Source organism: Rosa chinensis, chromosome 6 (assembly GCF_002994745.2).
Source record: "Rosa chinensis cultivar Old Blush chromosome 6, RchiOBHm-V2, whole genome shotgun sequence".
Lineage (NCBI taxonomy): Eukaryota > Viridiplantae > Streptophyta > Magnoliopsida > Rosales > Rosaceae > Rosa > Rosa chinensis.
In genome coordinates this window covers 518,673-541,763 of record NC_037093.1, presented here as the reverse complement: position 1 = coordinate 541,763, position 23,091 = coordinate 518,673, and the positions used below count along the sequence as shown (strand labels likewise).

Sequence of the window (23,091 nt, the reverse complement as noted above, 5' to 3'; positions counted from 1 at the left end):
AGAGCTACATATAGCAATTCAAAGAAAATGAGAAACCGACCGTTGGATGAGTTTATTACAATAAATTATGAGTGTGGTACAAAATTTAGCCAATTTCACCATATTTTTGAATCCGATCGGATTGGTCAACCGTAGTCACTTATATGTGGTTGACCGATGGCGTGGCAACCGCGAAACGTGTTTATTTTTTCACATCACATTTGTATATATTCCATCGATGGATGTGCGTGGACATAAGATAAAAAAAAAATTAATTTTAATTACAAACACATTGGACTATACTAATTTTATTCCTAAAGTTATATGACTTATACATTGCATTTAAATTGTTTAAGTTCATTCTAAAGCAACCATGAAGTGGATAATGAATTCGGAGAAACCAACTGCTTGATGGAGAGATTGTAATGTTTCATGGTGGTTGTAGAAAATCCAGCCAATTTTGTTCACGTTTCGAATTCGATCAACTAGGTCAAACGTAGTTACTCTTATAAACCTATATTTATATATCATACACTCCAAAGAGCATCCCCTATCAATTCAAAGAAAATGGAAAAACCGACCGTTGGATGAGTTTATTACAATAAATTATGAGTGTGGTAAAAAATTTAGCCAATTTCATCATATTTTTGAATCCGATCGGATTGGTCAACCGTAGTCACTTATATGTTTTATTGGTTGACCGATGCCGTGACAACCGCGAAACGTGCTTATTTTTTCACATCACGTTTGTATATATTCCATCAATGGATGTGCGTGGACATAAGATAAAAAAAATTAATTTTAATTACAAACACATTGGTCTATACCAATTTTATTCCTAAAGTTGTATGACTTATACATTGCATTTAAATTGTTTAGGTTCATTCTAAAGCAACCATGAAGTAGAAAATGAATTCGGAGAAACCAACCGCTCGATGGAGAGATTGTAATGTTTTATGGTGATTGTAGAAAATCCAGCCAATTTGGTTATCGTTTCGAATTCGATCAACTAGATCAAACGTAGTTACTCATATAAATCTATATTTATGTATCATACACTCCAAAGAGCAACCCCTATCAATTCAAAGAAAATGGAAAAACCGACCGTTGGATGAGTTTATTACAATAAATTATGAGTGTGGTAAAAAATTTAGCCAATTTCACCATAATTTCGAATCCGATCGGATTGGTCAACCGTAATCACTTATATGTTTTATTAGTTGACCGATGCCGTGACAACTGCGAAATGTGCTTATTTTTTCACATCACGTTTGTATATATTCCATCAATGGATGTGCGTGGATATAAGATAAAAAAAAAATTAATTTTAATTACAAACACATTGGTCTATACCAATTTTATTCCTATAGTTGTATGACTTATACATTGCATTTAAATTGTTTAAGTTCATTCTAAAGCAACCATGAAGTAGAAAATGAATTCGGATAAACCAACCGCTCGATGGAGAGATTGTAATGTTTTATAGTGGTTGTAGAAAATCCAGCCAATTTTGTTCTGGTTTTGGAATTTGATCAACTAGGTCAAACGTAGTTACTCTTATAAACCTATATTTATATATCATACACCCCAAAGAGCAACCCCTATCAATTCAAAGAAAATGGAAAAACCGACCGTTGGATGAGTTTATTACAATAGATTATGAGTGTGGTAAAAAATTTAGCCAATTTCACCATATTTTCGAATCCGATCGGATTGGTCAACCGATATGTAGAATATATATATATGCACATATTTTATATAGAAATATAATAATATAAGAACTTCCACACACACACACACACACACACACACACACATATATATCTCTATATATATATGTGTGTGTGTGTGTGTGTGTATATAAACACACACACACACACACACAATATATATATATATATAGAGATATATATATATATATATATATAAACACACACACATATATGATATATTGATATATATATATATAGATATATATCTATATATATATCTATATAAACACACACACAAATATATATCTATATGTGTCTATATATATATATATTTATAAACACACACACACATATAGATATATCTATATATATAACACACACACACACATATATATATATATTAATATATATATATATTAATATATATATATATATATATATATATATATATATATAAACACACACACACACACACACACACATATATATATATATATATAATATTTTGCGGGCTTTTACGGGCCGGGCCTAGCGGGCTTTTGGCGGGCCATGCCGGGTTTTTGCGGGCCTCCATCGGCCCACCAAGGCGAACTTTTGCTGGTTTTTTGACGGGCCAGCGGGCCTCCATCGGCCCACTTGATCCGCGGGCTTTTTGATGAGGCCTAATATGGGATGCTCTGACAGCAGTAGTAGCAAGGTGGCCCTCCAATCACATTGGTGCTTTCCGCTGGCAACATATGTTCTCTCTGAAGCCGCATTTGTTTCCTTTGGGACTGAGATCAATATTGATAGAACCTGCACATGACCCAGAAAAGAGTTAAATGTAACCTGCAAATCACCCCAACTATATTGATTCAGTTTGTCTTGTCAATTTAAGTGTTCTTCCAGTGTTAATAATTTTTATGTCCTGTTCACGGCTCAATTGCTGGACACAATAATTTGTATTTTTTCTTCGAATGAAAATGACTATTGAATTTAAATCTATGAGCATATACTACATGAATTGAAAAGCTTCACTATCATTTGACTAGAAAGTAATGGATTGTGGATGTCTATTAACTTTGTCTGATCTTGTGGTTTTTCAGTTTGAGATTGAGATGGTATGTTGACCGAAAAATAAAATAAAATTGGGATAGTATTTTGTTTGTTTATGTAATTGTATATTATGGAATCAAAGTGACAATTCAGTAGAATGAAGAAGAGGATGAGTCCTTTGAGTAACTTGTTTGATGAGGGTGAAGCAACTCTGGAATTTCATCTTCCCAAGTCTCTCCCGAAGTCTCAAAAGAAAAAATTAAAGATCGAAAAATATTCACGAGACCCTTACCCTACTCATAATCAAACGCCGTTGTGCGTCTTGATCTTTGACGCAATGGGCTCTGATTATTCTTGCTTATGTTTTGGTTGTTTTTTGGTTTTGTTGTTTCTTCTTAAGGGGTTTTGGCTTCATGTCCCTCTTTTAGATACTATCATTTTTATTTAATAAATAAAAAGGAAAAAAAAAATTTCACTAGGTATGAGAGAAATGTAGATGGAAGAAGAAGATTATTAGATCGTAGGCTAAGGCTTGGTGTATTTGTTACATTTTAATCTCACGCAAATAAGCTATAACAATAGTTTAACACAGTAGGTTTGGTGTTTTTATAACAAATGTTATACAAAAATTGATAGTTAAGAATAATTTATAACGAGGTTACGTACTTGAACTACATTATATTACCAAACAATTAAGGCAAAAAATTATTTCATGTCCAAATTGGTCATTCAACAAGGCTACAACACTTTTAGTTTTGAGTTTACTAAACATTTTGCTACTATTTTTAACACTCACAATACTTAAAAAAGTTCAGTTTACCAAACATTAAATTGCTTTTCATACACTTATTCTCAAAAATAAACAAAGACTAGCTTTGAGCCATACCAAACACATCCATAGTCCAATGACAAACGAAAACCAATTTCCTACACTGTATGGATCATTTTATTTATTTATTTATTTTTTTCAATAGAAAAAAAATGCTATAGGGTAGAGCCTCAGGCTAAAGGGAACACTACAGGAAAAAATGTCATATACAGCGCACAAAACAAGCAGAAATATGCCCTTAAAAACTGTGCCATAAATGACACTTTCAATTTACGGCTTTCATTTTGCACCTCATGCACGTTGTAAATGATAATTTGCGACACACTTTTGAACACCGTAAAGGTATTGCACGCCGAATCTCACTTGTTGTAAAGCGCAGTGGATTAGCCCATCACAAATGGGTAAACGGTCCAAGTAGTCTTTTCATTTCACAAGACCCATACCAGTGAGCACATGAAAAGACATGTTTAACCTTACAGCAAGCCCCAGTTGGCAGGACCATTTAGTCCCGGATCGTACTTTTACACTGATTGACGAAAACACCCACATTGTAATCTCAAAACATACGGCAATTGCAAGGGGCAAATTGGACAAAAGCAAAAGGGGCGCCAAACCCTAGCATATATAATCTTCCATTTCCCATTCCGCCCCACTCCATCTCTTCGTTCGAAACCCTAAAGCTCAGTCTCCACCAGCAGCAATGGCGCCAAAGCTCGATGCCTCTCAGGTCGTTGAAGTCTTCGTCCGCGTCATCGGCGGCGAAGTCGGCGCGGCGGGTTCTCTCGCTTCCAAGATCGGTCCTCTCGGTCTCTCCCCGAAGAGGATTGCAGAAGAGATAGCCGAGGAAACCGCCAAGGACTTTAAGGGTCTGCGTGTCACTGCCAAGGTCACCGTCAAGAACCGTCAGGCCAAGGTCTCGCCTGCATGTTATAATTGGTCCATCAAAATTCCTTCAGCCCATCTGGGCTGAATTTTTGATGGACCAATTATAACATGCTGTGGATGCTAATTCTGGTTATGCTTTGATAATATAATCTACAGTATGGTTGAACTGGTGCTTTAATCTGCTTGCTTTTGATTGGTTGGGTGTAGGCCTGGTAATTCAGCCCATGACCCGTTAACCGCCCATTAACCGCCCGCTAAAAACCCATTTATTTCCGTCCGATAACTTAACGTGTTAATGGGCTGCCAACCCGTTAACAACCCGTTAGTTAACGGGCGGAAACGGGTTGCCCGACGGAACCCATCGAACCCGATTAGAAGAGAAAAAAAAAAAAAAAAAAAAAAAAGATTTTTTTTTTTTAGAATTTGTGAGCCCAATATGTTTTAACTTTTGATTTAATGAAAATCAACAATGAAAAAGAGTTATAATGGGTAATGGGTTGGAAGAGGGTTTAAAAAAAAATAATTTTTTTTTTTTTTTTTTTTTAGAAGGGTTTTAATAGATAATGGGTGTGAAAAAGAGTTTTAAAAAATGCAAAAAAAAAAAAAAAAAAAATCATTTTTATGTTAATGGGTCTTAACGTGTTTCAATGGCCAATTTATTGTTAACAGGTATTAACGGGTTTTAGTGGGTAATTGATTAGAAAAGAACTTTAAAATTAAAAAAAAAAAAACCTTAGCGGTCTTAACTGGTTCCAACGGGTAACCCGCGAACCCATCGGGCTCAACCCGTTATAACCCGTTAAGATAACGGGTTATAACGGGTTGAGCCCGTTAAGACCGCCAACCCGTTAAGTCCGCCCGTAACCCGCCCGTGACCGCACTATTGCCAGGCCTAGTTGGGTGTATTGTTTGCTTACTTTGTGGTCTTTCTTACTACATGGTCATTTTTGCTGCAAATTATGCTAGTTTTGGGATGGCTCTGTGCGGGTGGATTGGTTATGCCGCTGGGACTCTGTAATCGCATTTGCAGGGGACAGAAATCTGTTTCATTTTTTCATTTTCTTTGCTCATTGGAAGTATCGATCAGAAGAAATTGAATGCTATTGCTAGGTATTCTAGATGAGTCAAGGGTTATTGATGACCCAATGTTGACATGGTGTGATGCTAACTCTGGCATTCATTGCTTGAGGGTTATGTTGATGCTTTTTTTTTTAATTTGGTCGGTTGTCGATACTTGACTTGGTAGATCCGATTGGTGCTATTGTTAGGTTTCTTTGGTACTTTCTGTGTACCGCATAGTGCGGTAATCTGTTTTTCAGTTAGATTATTTAATCTCATTTGTGAGTATGCTGCAATTAGAGAAGCTGAAGAATATATCTTCAATCATACTATTCATTCCTCTATGCAACCTAGTAATTGGCGTAGCCACATAGTGATGTTCCAAGTCCCTTGGGGTTTTCAGGTCCTTCCTGCTCCCTCTTTTTCATTTCTTTTTCAGTGTCTTGCTCCATGGGAGGTGATGAAGAACATACAAAGTTTGATGCTTTACTGCCGAGTTGAATCCCAAGTGTTTCTCTTTGTGTTTAAATTCTTTTATCAAAGCTTTTGTACGTTAATATTTTGTAGTTGATTAATGTGAAGGGCCCCAATTGTATCGTGAATTGAGTCCTGTGTAACATACTGAACAATTCCCTTGCAGAATCATATTGGTAGAGTGCTTTGTAGTTTATTACTGTCGTGAACATTGAGAAACCTATAGGGAGTCCTGCTAGCAAAATGGTTATGTACTCCCCATGCCTTCTTTTGTTCTGTTGGTCGATGCATTAAGCTGCCCTATATTAGTTGTCGTATGTCGGTACTTTAGGTACGTTCAGGAATAGAGCATTTATATACTTTGTGTAGGTGGGAGGGTATGTTAGTTTGTTTTGGTTTCCGTAGAGTTCAAATCCTTAATCCTTGATCTGTTCTGGTAGTGAGTGTACCAATGATTGAAGTGGTTGCATCTTTCATTTCAAAAAAAGTGTAGGTGGAGTATATGCCAGATTGTTTTGGTTTCAAGAGTTCTCTAGTCCTGGTAGTGTGTGTAATGAATGACGCGGTTGCATTTTTTATCTCAACCATTTGTTTTCCACCCATTCTAGTATTGGGTGACAGCAACTCAGTTTCCGAGTTTATTTGTGTTGTATTATGATGAATTGATTGTTGGCTTTGAAGTGCCCCCCTTCCCCTTCTTTCTCCCACATTCAGTCGCTCATTTTGCTTGTTCTCAAGGTTGGATACATAACATGGCCTCCTAGAGTTATGATGACCGTTATGAATGTCTGATGCCCTTCTCTCTTGTTTATCCGTGTTGTAATACTTTGGTTAGAAAATTCTAATGTTGCATATTCAACAAATAAGCCACTCATAATGACTTGAAACGGAAGACATCTTATTGATATTGATTGAGAGAAGGTCGATGAGGAGGAGAGGAGAATCGGTGACTCAGAGACGTATTTTTTTATATGTGAGAGAGATGATTTCAATTTCTATAGTAATTTCAATTTCTTAAGAAAATTTGAGGGTGAATTGCCTGCTGCTTTGTCTGAAGCTACCTCATTGGTTACGATTCAGCTTATATGGGATGCTCTGACGACTTGGAGAGAGAGAGAGTGGAAAGAGGGAGGTTTGACGTCGGATCTGGACGCGCTCATCGGAGGCCGATGTCGGCGTCAATGGTGATGACGAAGAAGCCGAGTTGGGCAAGGGAGAGAACATGATGGTACTTCAAGAGTTGACATCATCATCGGCAACGCGGCGGTGATTGTTGAGAGAGAGAGAGGAGAGAGAGGCCAGAAAATCTCTATCTTGAGATGAGAGAGTAGCATAAGAAATAGTTTATTAATTAGATTAAGGGTAAAATTGACATTTTACATTTAATTGGGTTAGTAAGAAATGTTTTTTGATAATGGGGTAAGTGAGATTATATTAGCTCAATTTTGTGTTTTGGGTCAAGGACTCAAAAAATAAACCTACTTCTAAGTCCTAACCCAATTCTTATGGGCTTCTAGCTTTTTACTATCGTTTTGTTGTGCTTTTAGACTATATTTTTCAAATAGAAAAGAAAGACTGTGTTTATCTCCAGATTGCTGTACATGGAACTCTGTTTCTCTTTGAAACTTTCTGAGTGTGTCTCTGAAAAAGAAAGAAGTTGCTGAAAATGAAAATCTCACTGGCAACTCCGTTTGACCTTCTTCACCATCTGTTCTCAAAGAGATTCTCATTGTCTACCTTTTCAGACTTTGGTCCCCATAAATATCAAGTTTTAGGGTTCATACATACATTGCTTGAAACCCCAAATTCTAGAGTTGCATCCGATTTCATAGGTCCAGAAAATGAGTTTGCAATCTTCCATCGAATATTAGAGCAAGTGCAGCAGTCTCGTTTTGACCGGGCACCAACAGGGAAACATAATGTGGTGACCGAGCATGGTGATTTCCACTCCTCCACCGGGCCTTATTTACCCAGCCAAAACTTGGCTTGGGATGACCGAGGGGAAGAAAAAGGGCAAAGCCCTGACTAATTTCTTGACCAGTTGAAGGACAGGCCTAGCTGCCACGTCAGAAGTGGAGAGAACAGTTGCTGACGTCAGGGCAAGTGCTAGACGCGGAGGCTTGCGAGACTGGAGCGCACGGACGAATGAGGCCCTTCCAGCTGGCGTCTGCATCTTTTTTGTCGCCTAGCACACTAGAATTGGCTGGTTTGGAATTTGAGGGCCCAACAGTCAAATGATCCAGACCGTTGGATTGAATAGTGAAGGCAGATCTAACGGTTAGGCAATTAATATGTATGATTATATATGTGAGGTAACAAAACAGTAAGGAAAAAATTGTAACGTTAATAAACGGTAACAAAATAAATTGTAAAAATTCTAAAAATTTAGGGTTAATTACATATAAGTGCATATTTGAATGTTTTTTTAGCCATAAGGCCACCAACAAGTTTTTTCCCTCATAAGGCCACTAGATTAAAAAATGTGTTATATTTTAGATATTAAAAATCAACATATTTACATAAATGCCACTAGAGTAAAAAGTCAGCAATCATTATCTCTCTCCTCTCCGGTAAGGTCTCCGGCCAACTCCGGCGGGTCTCCGGTTGACCTCCGGCTAACTCCGGCGGGTCTCCGGCCGACCTCCGGCGACTACAAAAGCTACTGTCACTAACACCAAAAGCTACTGTCGCCAGCAATAAAAGCTACTATGGTGAGATTTCCGGCAATCTCCGGCGATATCACAAAAGCTACTGTCGCCAGCAACAAAAGCTACTGTCGCCAACAAAATCTACAGTCATTAGCAACAAAAGCTACTCCGGTGAGATTTCCCGCGATGTCACAAAAGCTACTGTCACCAACAAAAACTACACTCTCCAAAACCAAAAGCTACTGTCACAAACATCAAAAGCTACGCTCACCAGCAATAAACGCTACCGTGACCAACACCAGAAAGCTCATTCGTCCACATTTCTTGGTTGGCCGAATGATCTCTTGGTCAATGGAGGCTTCAATATCCAAATTCACAAGATTTTTAAAATCTACTACTACAAATGCAAAGGGGAAGAATTCTGCAAGAACAAAGATACAACAAAATATTAGTACTTGAAATGAAAATTAAAAACAGCAATCTACTACTGCGCCACAAACGTGGCACTCTTTATCAACTTGATAATAAAAAATAAGCAATCTAAAAAGCTACTGAGATAGGTACAGAAAGTTGTTATAACACACGTACAAAGCTACTGGACCAATAATAAAAAACTATTGACATAGGTACATAAAGCCACTATAAAACATGTACAAAGTTACTGGACCAATAATAAAAGATACTAACATAGGTATATAAAGTTACTATAACACATGTACAAAGTTACTAAACCAGTAATAAAAAGCCACTGACATAGGTATAGAAAACTATTATAACACATATACAAAGCTACTGGATCAGTAACAAAAACCTACTGACATAGATATTGATTGCACAAAACCAGCTTATTATACATGTTGATAGTGTAATGCAAATTCCAACAAGAAATGCTAGAGATACGAAATCACAAGATACGAAATCAGAAGAAGCACATTATCTGAACTCGTGAGTGGACAAGGGTTCATTTCTTTTACTTTCTTCACCTTACCTTCCTTAACCTGATCACAGAAACCAGAAAAGCACAAAATTCAACATTGCCCAAGCATCTAGAGTCAACATGGTTTCCCAAAGAGAACATTTAAACTAGCATTGATTTTCCACAGTGACCGCCTCGATCTCCAATGGCAAGGTGATCACCACTCTTGTCAAATCCAATAACAAATATGACACCAGCTACATAAAGAGCATCATACGAAATCATATATATGCGAAACCAAGCCAGCACAATCGAAGCTTATAGTTGATTTAATGCTAAATTATAATCTCATTTCTGCACTGCCTTAGTTCATAACGGTCAGAACCGATTGAATTGAACTAAATCACAGGATCTATAATGCTCAGAATAAGAAAAACGATACTGAACATCATAGAAATTTCTCTTATTTTAAATCAAACTAAGTGAAATTCTAACCTTCCTGAAGTTCATCTCCGGGTCCCCATAAGCACCACCGCTGTGATGACTCGATCTGCACCCTAACAGATCTCATCCAAGTCCTAGTTCACAATCGAAGCCCCAATTTCCGTCGGAAACCCTAAAACCTCCATCGAACCAGAAACCAGCTTTGATTCCACATAGGAAGTGGTTGACGACGGTGCCGATGCCGGACCCAATCTTTGCTGATGAATCTCAGGCCGTTGAGAGCTCTTTGCACGCTCGATCTCGTCAGTTGAAGCTTCATCTTCAGCCTCCTCGCCTCGCGTGGTGGGAGCATTAGGTTGCCGGAGTTGGACGACGCGGTGATGGGCTTGCCTTTTGGATTCAAAAATTCGAGGCTGAACTACTCAGTCTCGTCTCCGTTCGGGTCAGCTCCAGCTGAGAGGTAATGGAGAACGGAATCGACGACGGCGTTGTCGCATCAGACGGTCCTATGCTTCTGGAGTCGAGCGAGATGGTGAGGAAGGGTGCTGCCGGAGCTGAGCAAGATCGTGAGGAAGGGTTTTCTCGCCGGGGGGAGAGAGAAGAGAGAGAGAATGACTTTCTTTTTTGCAATAGAGAGAGAATGAATGATGCCGTTGGTTTTCTTTCAGGAAGGGCAAAATGGTCAGAAACAAAATAACTTAAAGATGCAAGTGGCCTTATATGTACAAGAAGAATTAGGTGGCCTTATGACTAATTAAAGTTTTAAAATGACACTTATGAGTAATTTTCTATTATATCTAATGATCCTGATTCCTGAATGGGTGTATGTTACAAATCTCAGTGTTGTGGTAATCCAAATGCTGCACCAATTCTTAACAATTACAAAACAGTAGTGAGTCCTTCACTGGGGCCATTCATATGGCTGCTTCCAAATTAGCCTATAGCAGGTCAAATTGGGTGCAATTTGATCTTACCAAGTGACTACAATCTGATATCTAATTATCTATAAGTAGCTGCTTGAGAACACTTGGAATACAACTTTCAACAGTGCTGATAATTTCAACTTTGTTTCACCTAGCTGTTAATTTCAGTCATTTTTGTGACACGGTGGTCATTTCGAGTTTTGAATTCTTCCATCTGCCTGCTTGTCAGATTGGTGCTAATCAACACACGGATCGATTAAGCAAATTGAGCTACTCACATGACTATTATATGTGATTGTTTCATTGTTCTGAGTTCCAGCATATCTTGTGGTCCGACTTACTATCCATTGTAAATTACTTCTTCGGTTGTAGGATCATCTTCATAAAAATATATTGAAGATGTTAAAAATCCATAGGATAGGAACTAATTAATATTGACAGCTCCGTAGGGGAATTGAGTCAAGTTCTACTAATAGGCCTACATTTCTGACCATTGGAGCTCTGATTACACAGACAAGTGGTATCAGAAGAACTTGGTGAATTGCCAAAGAGAAATAGTACAATCTCAAAATAAAATCCACGCATTTGAAACTTCTGGAAGTCGACTCACAATAAACACAGTTAGTTTCAATGTTTCTCCAAACAAACTCCAAATCCCTACTGCATTAGTTGTCCACTTCCCAACAAGAAAAGGAAATCCAAAGACACTTTTCCTTTCCTCTTACATTTAGGAGACGCTTTCCCAAGCATACTGTGAATCCGTTTCCAATTCTAAACCAGAATAGGAATATCCACAGACACGTAATATAAATAGGGGCAGGGGGGCAAGGCTTACTCTCATCTCAATTCTCAAATCTTCTAAAGACTTTGAAAAGCACTCAAATCTCCCAAACCCTCAATCCTTGAAACCAATAGCCATGTCGACTGAGAACAAGAAGCTAATCCTGAAAAGCTCCGACGAAGAGCAATTTGAGATTGATGAGGCTGTTGGTCTAGAATCGCAGACCATCAAGCACATGGTGGAGGACGGCTGCGCCGATAATGCGATCCCCTTGCCCAACGTCACCGGCGCCATCCTAGCCAAGGTCATCGAGTACTGCAAGAGGCACGTTGAGGACAAGGAAAGCAAGAACGAAGACAATAAGAATGATCAGGAGGAGTCTCTCAAGAAATTCGACGCCGATTTCGTGGACGTCGACCAGGGCGTCCTGTTCGATCTGATATTGGCAGCAAACTATCTGAACATCAAGGGGCTGCTGGACTTGACATGCCAGACTGTGGCAGACAAGATAAAGGGAAAGACTGTCGAAGAGATTCGCAAGACTTTCAACATCAAGAATGACTTCACTCCTCAGGAAGAAGAGGAGGTTCGAAGGGAGAACGCATGGGCTTTTGACTGAAGCTGATCGATCGTTATATAACTACAATTAATATTAGTTTTGTTTTGTTGTTTATTTGGAGAGCTTTTATTGTGTTTTAGAATAATTGAAACACCTGTTTGTTTCTGAAATCTTAGTTACCAATGTGTTGGTATTTTGATTATTAGTTCACCAGTTCATGATTTGTTATTAATTCACCACTTTGTTGCTTTAAATCTTATTTAATGAGTTTAATCCCTTATCCATCAAGCTAGCCAATCTTAGCCACCAGTAGACCACATGACTATGAAAAGTGATAGTTCCAACTTCCAAGCCATTTGTTAAATTTCTTGTAATAGATCAGGACAAAGGATTGTAGCCATAAAGTGCCTGAAAACAGGAAAAGGATTGCATGCTACAAGATATACCATGGTCTCATCTTATTTACAAACACATACAGCTCATAAAGCAATTTGTTCTATTGATCCAAACATATTTATACAAAGCAAGGAGTAATGCTTATGTTGCACGTGAAATTCACTTATTGTTAATACAAACGTACATCATGAAATGTAATCTGACGTATTGAACTATAATTTTGTTCCTAAAATTCCGTGAGACTAAATCATTTTGATGAGTATTTAAAAGCGACCAAAAAGTTCAACTTGGTAACACACCATAACCCAGAGAACGAAACTTTTTACATTGGAATATTGTAATACCCCCGATCAACTACCCCAAATGCAATTATCAGATTCCATATGCCATTTGGTGGTAGCTGTCTTCATATATCTAATGATCCTATAAGTTTGAATCTGTTACAAAATTGGTAACTGGCCTGGTAAATTCAAATTCCTTATCAACTATAAAAACAGTAGTGTTTTGCATGAAATACAATTGGACAAAGCTTGCATCTGCTGCAGCATTTTGCACTTCAAGAGGTCATTCAACAAGTTATCCGAGTTTCTGGAAGCTGGACATAATTGCACCGGGTCACCATTCACCAATTGGCTTCAGATTGTAGCGACTAGCAGGTCAAATATGGTGCAATGCAATGTGATGTTGCATCTGTGTTGGCAACAAAGCATTCACTGGCAAAGGTATTATTAATTTCCAGTTTTTTATGGAACATTTCTGCCACAAACGTCCGTTGCCACCGATAGATGACGACGAATTTCTTTTTAGGATTAATTTCAGTTTACCCCTCTGAGGTTTGGGGGTGTCATCATTTCACCCCCTGAACTTTCAATTTTGAATTTTTACCCCCTAAACTTTCCAATTTCAATCAGTTGTGTCTAATTTCTACTATTCCGTCCAAATTGGATGTTAAGTTTGACTTTTAAGGGCTAAAATGGTCATTTCAACATAAAAAAATTTTAAAAAAAATTTTCTTTCTGTTTTTAAGTTTTTTTCTTTTATATTTTTTTATTAATTTTTTTTTCTGTTTCTTAGTTTTTTTTTAATTTTATCTTCAACCTATACACCACAAGTTATAATAGGTTTATATAAAAACAAAAAAAATATCAAGCCGCTCACTGGTCTACGATATTTGTGATATATCTCTGATAAAGTGAAGAATTTTAGGATATATCCTCAATAAAGTGAAGAAATATTTGTAAAAATAATTTTACACTTTATCTGTAAATAAATATTTGTATATCCCCAATAAAGTGAAGAAATATCTGTGTAAAATCATTTTTGGTCTACGATATTTGTGATATATCTCCAATAAATTGAAGAATTTTATGATATAACCCCAATAAAGTGAAGAAATATCTGTAAAAAATGATTTTACACTTTATCTGTAAATATCTGTATATCCCCAATAAAGTGAAGAAATATTTGTGTAAAATCATTTTTTACAGATATTTATTTACAGATAAAGTGTAAAATTATTTTTTACAGATATTTCTTCACTTTATTAGGGATATATCCTAAATTCTTCACTTTATCGGAGATATGTCACAAATATCGTAGACCAGCGAGCGGCTTTCAACTACCTAGAGTATTTTTTTGTTTTTATAAACCTATTATAACTTGTGGTGTATAGGTTGAAGACAAAATAATAATAATAAAAATAAATAAATAAAAGGAAGAAACAGAAAAAAAAAATTATAATAATAATTTTTTAAAATTTTTTTATGTTGAAATGACCATTTTAGCCCTCAAAAGTCAAACTTAAAGTCCAATTTGGACGGAATAGTAGAAATTGGACACGACTGATTGAAATTGGAAAGTTTAGGAGGTAAAAATTCAAAATTGAAAGTACAAGGGGTGAAATGATGACACCCCCAAACCTTAGGGGGGTAAACTGAAATTAATCCTTCTTTTTATTTCAGGGGAAGTTTTTGCCCATGATATTTCATCTTTTATTATTATTATTATTATTAATTTTTTTTTTTTTTATGAATACTTCATCAACACATGTGCATCCTTTTTCCTTTTTTTTTTTTTTTTTTTTCTGAAAATCTTTTGTTAAAGTCGGTTATATGAATTTATTTACACATCCAAGATCACCAACAAATAGTTTAGATACAATTCTATTGGTGAGTTTGTAATAGTTATGAAGAGAGAATCTTACGTACTATCAGCCGCACCACGTGGCGGTGCGGTTGACCAATCAAGGATCAGTATAGGGGTATTTTGGGTATTGTAATTTTAAAAAGCAGGAATAGTTTCGAAAAAGAGAGAAATTTTTTTTTTTTTTTTTTTTTTTTTTTTTTTTTTTCTGATTGGCTTGCCCTAAAGCCACGTGGTAGGGAAACCCCTAGCTAAGAATTTCTCAGTTATGAAACATATACGTGTTGGAGTTATTGATTACATATCTAAAGCAGCTATGGATTAGGTATAGTGAAAATGAGGTCCTCGGTAAAGCTCTAAAGTCCAAAAGTCTCTCTATGGAGCAAGACGATGACGACTTGTGTATTAGAGTTCGTAGGGACCTCATTTACATGGAGGCGCAACGGAGTTTTACCCATAACTCCATCAGAGAGACTCTATTTAACTATGACTGATCCTCTATTATCATCAGTATGTATCTCTTACTTGCCTATGAAGATAAGCAAATAATTAATCAAGTACTCATCAATATTATATCAGATATTAATGTCAATATTGTCACAAAAGTGGAACTCTTTACAAACTCTAATAACTTAATCACCAAGTCATTGTATAAATCACAATTCTTAGTTAAATGTCATTGAGTCCATATATAAGTGTCTTACATAATTGGCTCTGAATGTCTTTGTTTAAATACATGTATAGCATTAAATAGTAAAACTATGTAAATGAGTATATATCTCTTTCATTTGTAGATACAGAGAGGCAGATTTGGAAAATTGCCATCAATGGAGAGATTTGGTACATCCAAAATCTCATTAGTGGAGAGATTTAGTAAGATAACATTCTCATCAATAGAGAGTGAAAAGAGATTATCAACCACCCTGGAATCCCTTGTCAAACTCACTCTTAAGGAACATGAAGGACCGATAACTCTCCAGGTGCAGAATCAGAATCATGGTGACATCTACTACAGGACCGGTCGCACTGTATCACTTGGAAATATATTGAAAGATTACTGTGAACGTAAAGGTTTGGTCTATGAAGAAACGCGTTTCATCTACGATGGAAAAAGGGTATGCTCAACTCACACCCCACAACAACTGGAAATGGAGGATGAATTTGTTATTGATGCAATGTCCGAGCAGATTGGTGGTTAATTTCTATTTGATTAGTCTATTGCGTGCGACCATCTTGTTAGTGGTTGATTTCGTATTACTTTAAGTACCTTTTGTCTTGGACTCTTGGTTGATGGATATCAATAACTGAGTTTTTCTATGTCATTGTCATGTTCGGTCATTCTGTTAGAAACTATGTAACTAGTTCAATTCAGCACTAAACTACATTCAGCATTGTTGGAAAGTAAATCTTGCAGTATTGAATTGGGATTGTCTTGATATGCAAGAATATATTTGTATTAAGTTGATTTGATTTGATTTGATAGGATAGTCTGTACAGTTTTGATTCCAATTGTAATCATGTTAGTTGTCTTTCCTTACTGGTCTCCTAACTTGTTGGAGAACCACGAGATGTATAGTAGGTGCTCTGTATATATGTTACATGATTAAATACAATTGATTTATTCAGCCAAAACATCTTTTCCTTCATGGTATCAAAGCAGGAATAATTCCTGGCTCTTCTTCTCTCTGCCGTCACTAGCAGCCTCTCCATTCCAGTTTTTTTTTCTGCCAAATTACAAGCAGCCTTTCCTGCTATTAAGTAGCAGCCTCGCAACCTTTTTCAATGGCAATTGGTGATGAGTTTTTTTCTGAACTTCCTAATAGTGGAATTGGCACCAGCAACACTTCCTCTGATGATATTGCCAATCCACTTTTCCTTCATCATTCAGACCATCCCGGTCTTCTGCTTGTCTCTAAGAAATTGTCAGGAGACAATTATAACTCATGGTGTCGCGCCATGAGGATATCCTTGAGTGCCAAGAACAAAACCGGCTTCATCAACGAAACCATTAAGGAACCCTCTGCAGAAAAGAAACCTGACAAACATGCACTATGGCAGAGGTGCAACGACATGGTGCTTTCATGGATTCTCAATTCCCTTGAACCTGAGCTTGCCGATTCAGTGCTCTGCTGCACCACACCACATGATGTTTGGGAAGACCTGCGAGAGAGATTCGCGTTGGGCAACGCCCCGCGCATATTTCAAGTTCAAAGAGACATTTACCGTATTGAACAAGGTCAATCTTCCATTGCAGCATACTACACAAAGCTGAAAGGCTTGTGGGACGAGCTTGCTTCGTACAACACTGTCACTTGCACTTGTGGAGCCCAAAATGATCGCAGTAAGTTGAAGCAATTTCTTATGGGTTTAAATGAATCTTATGCTGCTACTCGTGGACAGATTTTGTTAATGAACCCTTTGCCTTCGGTGAGACAAGCTTATGCTTCCCTCGTCCAAGAAGAAAAACAACGGGAACTTGGTTCCTCTCTTATTGCCCCATCTAACACCGCAGCAATGACAGTACACAGCAATTTTAGATCACAACCTCAGATGCAGGGGAATCAAGGCAATACCCAAGGAAGCAATTTTCGTCCTCGTGCCCCAATCAAGCATTGCACTTATTGTGACAAGGATTATCATACTGAAGCAACCTGCCATAGAAAGCATGGTTATCCTCCTGGTCATCGTCTCTACAAAGGACCCAAGGAAGCTAATTCTACAAGACAACGTCGAGGCAGTCCCTCTGCTAATCATGTTGATGCTACCCCAACATTCCAGGAACTTCAAGGAATGCTTCCTAATCTCACTGAGGATCAATACACTCAAGTAGTTGCTGCCTTGACTCCTACACCACAAATTCCTCAAGCCAATGCTGCTTCTGCAACTGAATATGCTATAGGTTTGTTACATGTTGCTCCAAATCGTTGGATACTCGACAGCGGAGCAACTCATCATATTACTTCTTCTCCTACATCATTGATAAATATTAAGCATCCTTCTTTGGCACCAGTTTCTTTACCTAGTGGAGACACGGCTGGAATTACTATGACTGGATCAATTCGATTTAACGATTCTTTTCAATTAAATGATGTCCTCTGTGTGCCAAGTTTTAGAGTTGATCTTATGTCTATTGGCAAAACAACCGATGATTTATCTTGTTCAGTGACATTTTTTCCATCTTGGTGTATTTTACAGGACTTGGCTACGAGGACGATGATTGGTGTGGGTAAGCGACGTGGTAACCTCTACTACCTTGTGGCGTTGGCTTCAACTTCTCCTTCATCTCACTTCGCTTGCAATCTCATCATATCCTCCGATCTTTGGCATCGTCGTTTGGGTCACCTTTTATCTGCTCGTCTCAAATTTTTGGCTAATAATTCTCTCCATTTTAATTTTGATTCTACTCATAAATGTGATGTTTGTCCATTGGCGAAACAAACTCGTCAACCTTTTCCTTCCAATTCAATTTCCACCTCGAAGTGTTTTTCCCTTATTCATTGTGATATTTGGGGACGTTATAAAACCCCTTCTCTTTCTGGTGCTCATTATTTCTTGACTATTGTGGATGATTTTTCCCGATTTACATGGATTTTTTTAATGCGACACAAAAGTGAAACAAAACCTCTACTCCGTCGTTTTTTTAATTATGTAAACACTCAATTCAACACAAAAGTTCAAAAACTTCGTTCGGACAATGGGGCTGAATTTCTTTCTTTACAAAATTTCTTTCTTGAAGAAGGTGTTATTTTTCAACATTCTTGTGTCTATACACCGCAGCAAAATGGTGTCGTTGAGCGGAAACATCGCCATCTCCTTGAAACCGCTCGTGCCCTTCGTTTTCAATCACATCTACCCATTATTTTTTGGGGCGAATGTGTCCTCACTGCCGTATATATCATTAATCGTCTTCCCACCTTGCTGCTTCACCGGCAAACACCTTTTGAAATTCTTCATAATAAACTTCCTGATTATTCTCGGATGCGAGTATTTGGGTGTCTCGCTTTTGCCACCATTCCCAATCCGTCTTCAAAATTTTCTCCTCGTGCTACCAAATGCATTTTTCTGGGTTATCCCATGGGCCAAAAGGCTTACAAACTCTATGATATTGCCACCCGAAAAATTTTCACTAATAGAGATGTCATTTTTCTTGAGGACAAATTCCACCATTTATCCACCACCAGCCCAACTGACACCAACACCACGGCCCAGCCCATTCCTCTCCCTTCACTCTCTGACCCTTTCTTCGGTCCTTGTTCTTCCCCACACGCGCATCCTTCTCCTTCCTCCGATCCTGAGTCCCCGCCATTGCCATCTTCACCACCCAATCCATCGCCCAATCCGTCGCCCTCCCTACCACCTAATCCACCGCACTCTCCACCACCCAATCCGCCGCCCCCCTCCACTGTGAAAACCTATGTCCGCCGCCATCCAGTCCCTCCGCCGGCGGTCACACCGTCCTCTCCTCCTCTGCCTGAGTCGCACGACTTTTCTTCACCCTCCACCTTTTCGTCTTCTTCTCCTATTTCCCATTCTTCCGCCAATTTCCCCGATCAGCCCCCAGTTGCCGTCGATGGTGTTCACCCTGATTCTCTTCCCCTTGTTCCCACTGAGCCACTTCGTCGTTCTCAGCGCCCTCGAGAAGCCAGCGTTCGCCTTAAGGACTACGTTTGCTCGCAGGTGATTCTGCCTCCACATCCGTCGTCCTCAGCCTTGTCCGGATTCACCCCTGGTACACGGTATCCTCTCTGTCACTATATTTCCTATGATCGGTATTCTCCTGCACACCTCAATTATATTGCTACTGTTAGTCGGGATGAGGAGCCGACTTCTTATGAGATTGCATCAGTTGATCCAAAGTGGCAGGAAGCTATGGATTCTGAGCTTCGAGCCCTTGTTGATAATCGGACCTGGAGTCTTGTTCCTCTGCCTCCTGGAAAACGCCCGATCAGTTGTAAATGGGTGTATCGCATCAAACGTAAGGCTGATGGGTCTGTCGAGCGCTATAAGGCTCGTCTTGTTGCTCGGGGTTTTACTCAGACCGCAGGTATTGACTATCACGACACTTTTTCTCCTACTGCAAAAATGATCACTGTCCGTTGCATTCTTGCTGTTGCTGCTAGCCTACATTGGTCCTTGCATCAATTAGATGTCAATAATGCCTTTTTGAATGGTGATTTATTGGAGGAAATTTACATGTCCCCTCCTCCTGGTCTTCGGCGACAGGGGGAGCATCTTGTGTGTCGCCTCCACAAGTCTTTGTATGGACTAAAACAGGCCTCTCGTCAATGGTTTTCTAAGTTCACAGAGGCCATCCTTGCTGCTGGTTTTTCTCAGTCCAAAGCTGACTATTCCTTGTTCGTTCGCAAGCATGGTACATCTCTCACTATATTGTTAATCTATGTGGATGACATTTTGATAACAGGAAACAATATGGAGTCTATTAATGCTCTGAAACAGTTCCTCCATACTCGTTTTCGCATCAAGGACCTTGGTGATTTAAAATTCTTCCTTGGCATTGAGGTAGCTCGCTCCAAGAAAGGCATTTACATATCCCAACGCAAATATGCCTTGGACATTATCAAAGATAGCGGCTACTTGGGTGCTAAGCCGGTTGAGTTTCCCATGGAAGAATCCAAGCTTTCAGACAAAGGAGAATTACTTAAAGATCCTGCTTCATATCGGCGTCTAGTTGGTCGGCTGATTTACTTGACCATTACTAGGCCCGACATCACATACTCAGTACATATTCTTAGCCGGTTTATGCATGAACCTCGCCTGCAACATATGACTGCTGCCCTTCGAGTTGTTCGTTACTTGAAGTCATCTCCTGGTCAAGGTTTACTTCTTCATGCCAATAATTCTTTAAACCTGAAGGCGTTCTGTGACTCTGATTGGGCGGGTTGTCCTATTACCCGCCGCTCTACTACTGGTTATTGTGTGTTTCTAGGAGATTCTTGAATTTCATGGAGAACCAAAAGGCAAAAGACTGTGTCTTTATCAAGTGCAGAAGCTGAATACAGAGCAATGGCAGGTACTTGCTGTGAGCTTACTTGGCTACGCTATTTATTGACTGATTTACATTTGCCTATTCCAAGTCCTGTTGTTTTACATTGTGATAATCAGGCTGCATTGCACATTGCTAAGAATCCTGTGTTCCATGAGAGAACTAGGCATATTGAAATGGATTGTCATTTTATTCGGGACAAAATTGTGAAAGGTGAAGTTGTTACACGATTTGTGATTTCTTCACACCAATTAGCAGATGTGTTTACAAAAGCTTTGGGAAAAGAAAAGTTCAAACAGCTCATGAGCAAGTTGGGAGTTATTGATATACACTCTCCAACTTGAGGGGGAGTGTTGGAAAGTAAATCTTGCAGTATTGAATTGGGATTGTCTTGATATGCAAGAATATATTTGTATTAAGTTGATTTGATTTGATTTGATAGGATAGTCTGTACAGTTTTGATTCCAATTGTAATCATGTTAGTTGTCTTTCCTTACTGGTCTCCTAACTTGTTGGAGAACCACGAGATGTATAGTAGGTGCTCTGTATATATGTTACATGATTAAATACAATTGATTTATTCAGCCAAAACATCTTTTCCTTCATTCAGCATTGAATTTCCAACAATATATATATATCATGTAATGGGACAAAGCTTGCACATATATGCTGCTGCATTTTACACTTCAACAGGTCCTTCACCAAGTTATCTGAGTTTTCTTGAAGCTAGACAAAGCTGCCCGAGTAGTTTGATAGTTGGACATAACCAGGTGACTACAATTTGACATCCAAATCAACGTGGAGGATAGACAACTTGTACAGTACTGTATTCTGATCGACATGGTGAATTTTGCTTTATCTCTATTTAGCTAGCTATGGGATCAGCATGTCGATCAGTGATTGATCCTAAGGCAGATGTCCATCAGATATGGAGTAATTATTTTGTAGTTTCCAATTACCACATGATTCGCCGGTGGTAGTTTGGTCCAATAAGTTAGCAACACCTAATTAAATCGGTGATTATGGGTGATAATCACGGACGACTTATTACTCCAGGATTTGCACCTATCAGAAAATTTGTCTATGCCTTCTGGTTCCTATCGGCTTATAACTTTTTGCTGAGAATAGAAGTCCTTATTCGCTCTAGTTGACATCCATGAATTTTACAGTATTTCTTAAAACCCTACTTAAGGTGATGGTTAGGAGCCAGGTGACTGTACGCATGCATATGCCTAAAGATTTATGTAGTGTACATTTCAAAGCCTTAAACGCTAGTACTTATCAAAACCCTACCCCAATACATTTGGCAATCACTTACTTTGTATTTAATTAGCCGCAAGTAAATTTTAGGCATCACTAGTCATGTCATTAATGTTGGGTATGATGTTGATAAGTAATAGCAATATAACCTTTTATGCATGCAGAACGAGGTGGATGCCTGTTGAGGTGGTTTTGAAATGACTGGCGACTTGACGGAGGGGGGGGGGTTGTGATGGAGTAATTGGAAATTCTTCATTAAATTGGGAGATGATTCTCTCAAATTTGAACTTAATTATCCCACCATTTGACTAGTAAATGCCTTGATACCTCAATTTCTTTTAGTTCATAATGTCATTAGTACCTAAAAACTGAACAGTCGAGATGTGGATATGATCATACCTTAATGCCTTAACGACCATCAATTTGGCTAAACGGGTTTGGGGTTTAGGGTGGACAGATTCAGTTCGTCCATTAGTTTAAGTGAGTTAGATATCTTAACGACCATCAATTTGGCTGAAATTTTGCAGATATGATCTATACATTAATACTTAAAAACTGAACAGTCGAGATGTGGATATGAGACCAAAAACTGATCCTAAACTCTAACCTCACACGTTAATTTCAGAGTGAGGCCTCACTCTGGATAGGATCTGATATATATATACACACACACACACTAAAACAGAAATAGTATGACATCTTACAACGCGACATCAAGTCATTTGCATGACTATTTCATCTTCTTGTTTCTGTGGATTGATGTTCCTCCCCAATTCTCATGTTGTTTTTATGTTATTTGATAAAAATGTAGGAATTATAAAACTCCCAAATTTTGTCAGCAAATTAACATGATATTTGAGGAAACTATAACAAATAGGGTGCCAATTGTATTTTCATTCCACATGTTATTTTGAAATTATTTTTTACATTTTATTAGTTAAGCATGTATATATGAGGTCAAGAGGACAGAATTATAATCATATTATTCATAAAGCTGAGCCCTTCAAAATAAAATCTAGACAACGATCAGTCCTGTCAAATAATT

The 23,091-nt window shown here is 38.1% G+C and overlaps 2 protein-coding genes across 2 annotated transcripts; both read left to right on the top strand.

The window, feature by feature from the left end:
* Positions 1 to 11,733: 11,733 nt before the first annotated feature.
* On the top strand, positions 11,734 to 12,304 carry LOC112174068 (SKP1-like protein 1A). The gene has a single exon (XM_024311767.2). It carries the CDS (start codon positions 11,822 to 11,824, stop codon positions 12,302 to 12,304), a length of 483 nt encoding a protein of 160 aa, XP_024167535.1. The 5' UTR covers positions 11,734 to 11,821.
* Positions 12,305 to 15,609: 3,305 nt separating this feature from the next.
* On the top strand, positions 15,610 to 15,981 carry LOC112169390 (small ubiquitin-related modifier 2-A). The gene has a single exon (XM_024306412.1). The coding sequence runs from the start codon at positions 15,610 to 15,612 to the stop codon at positions 15,979 to 15,981; it is 372 nt and encodes a 123-aa protein (XP_024162180.1).
* The last annotated feature ends 7,110 nt before the right edge of the window (positions 15,982 to 23,091 follow it).

Bases quoted from the DNA above. Each gene is read 5' to 3' on its own strand.
- LOC112169390 (XM_024306412.1), top strand. From the start codon at position 15,610: ATGGAGAGATTTGGTACATCCAAAATCTCATTAGTGGAGAGATTTAGT.
- LOC112174068 (XM_024311767.2), top strand. From the start codon at position 11,822: ATGTCGACTGAGAACAAGAAGCTAATCCTGAAAAGCTCCGACGAAGAG.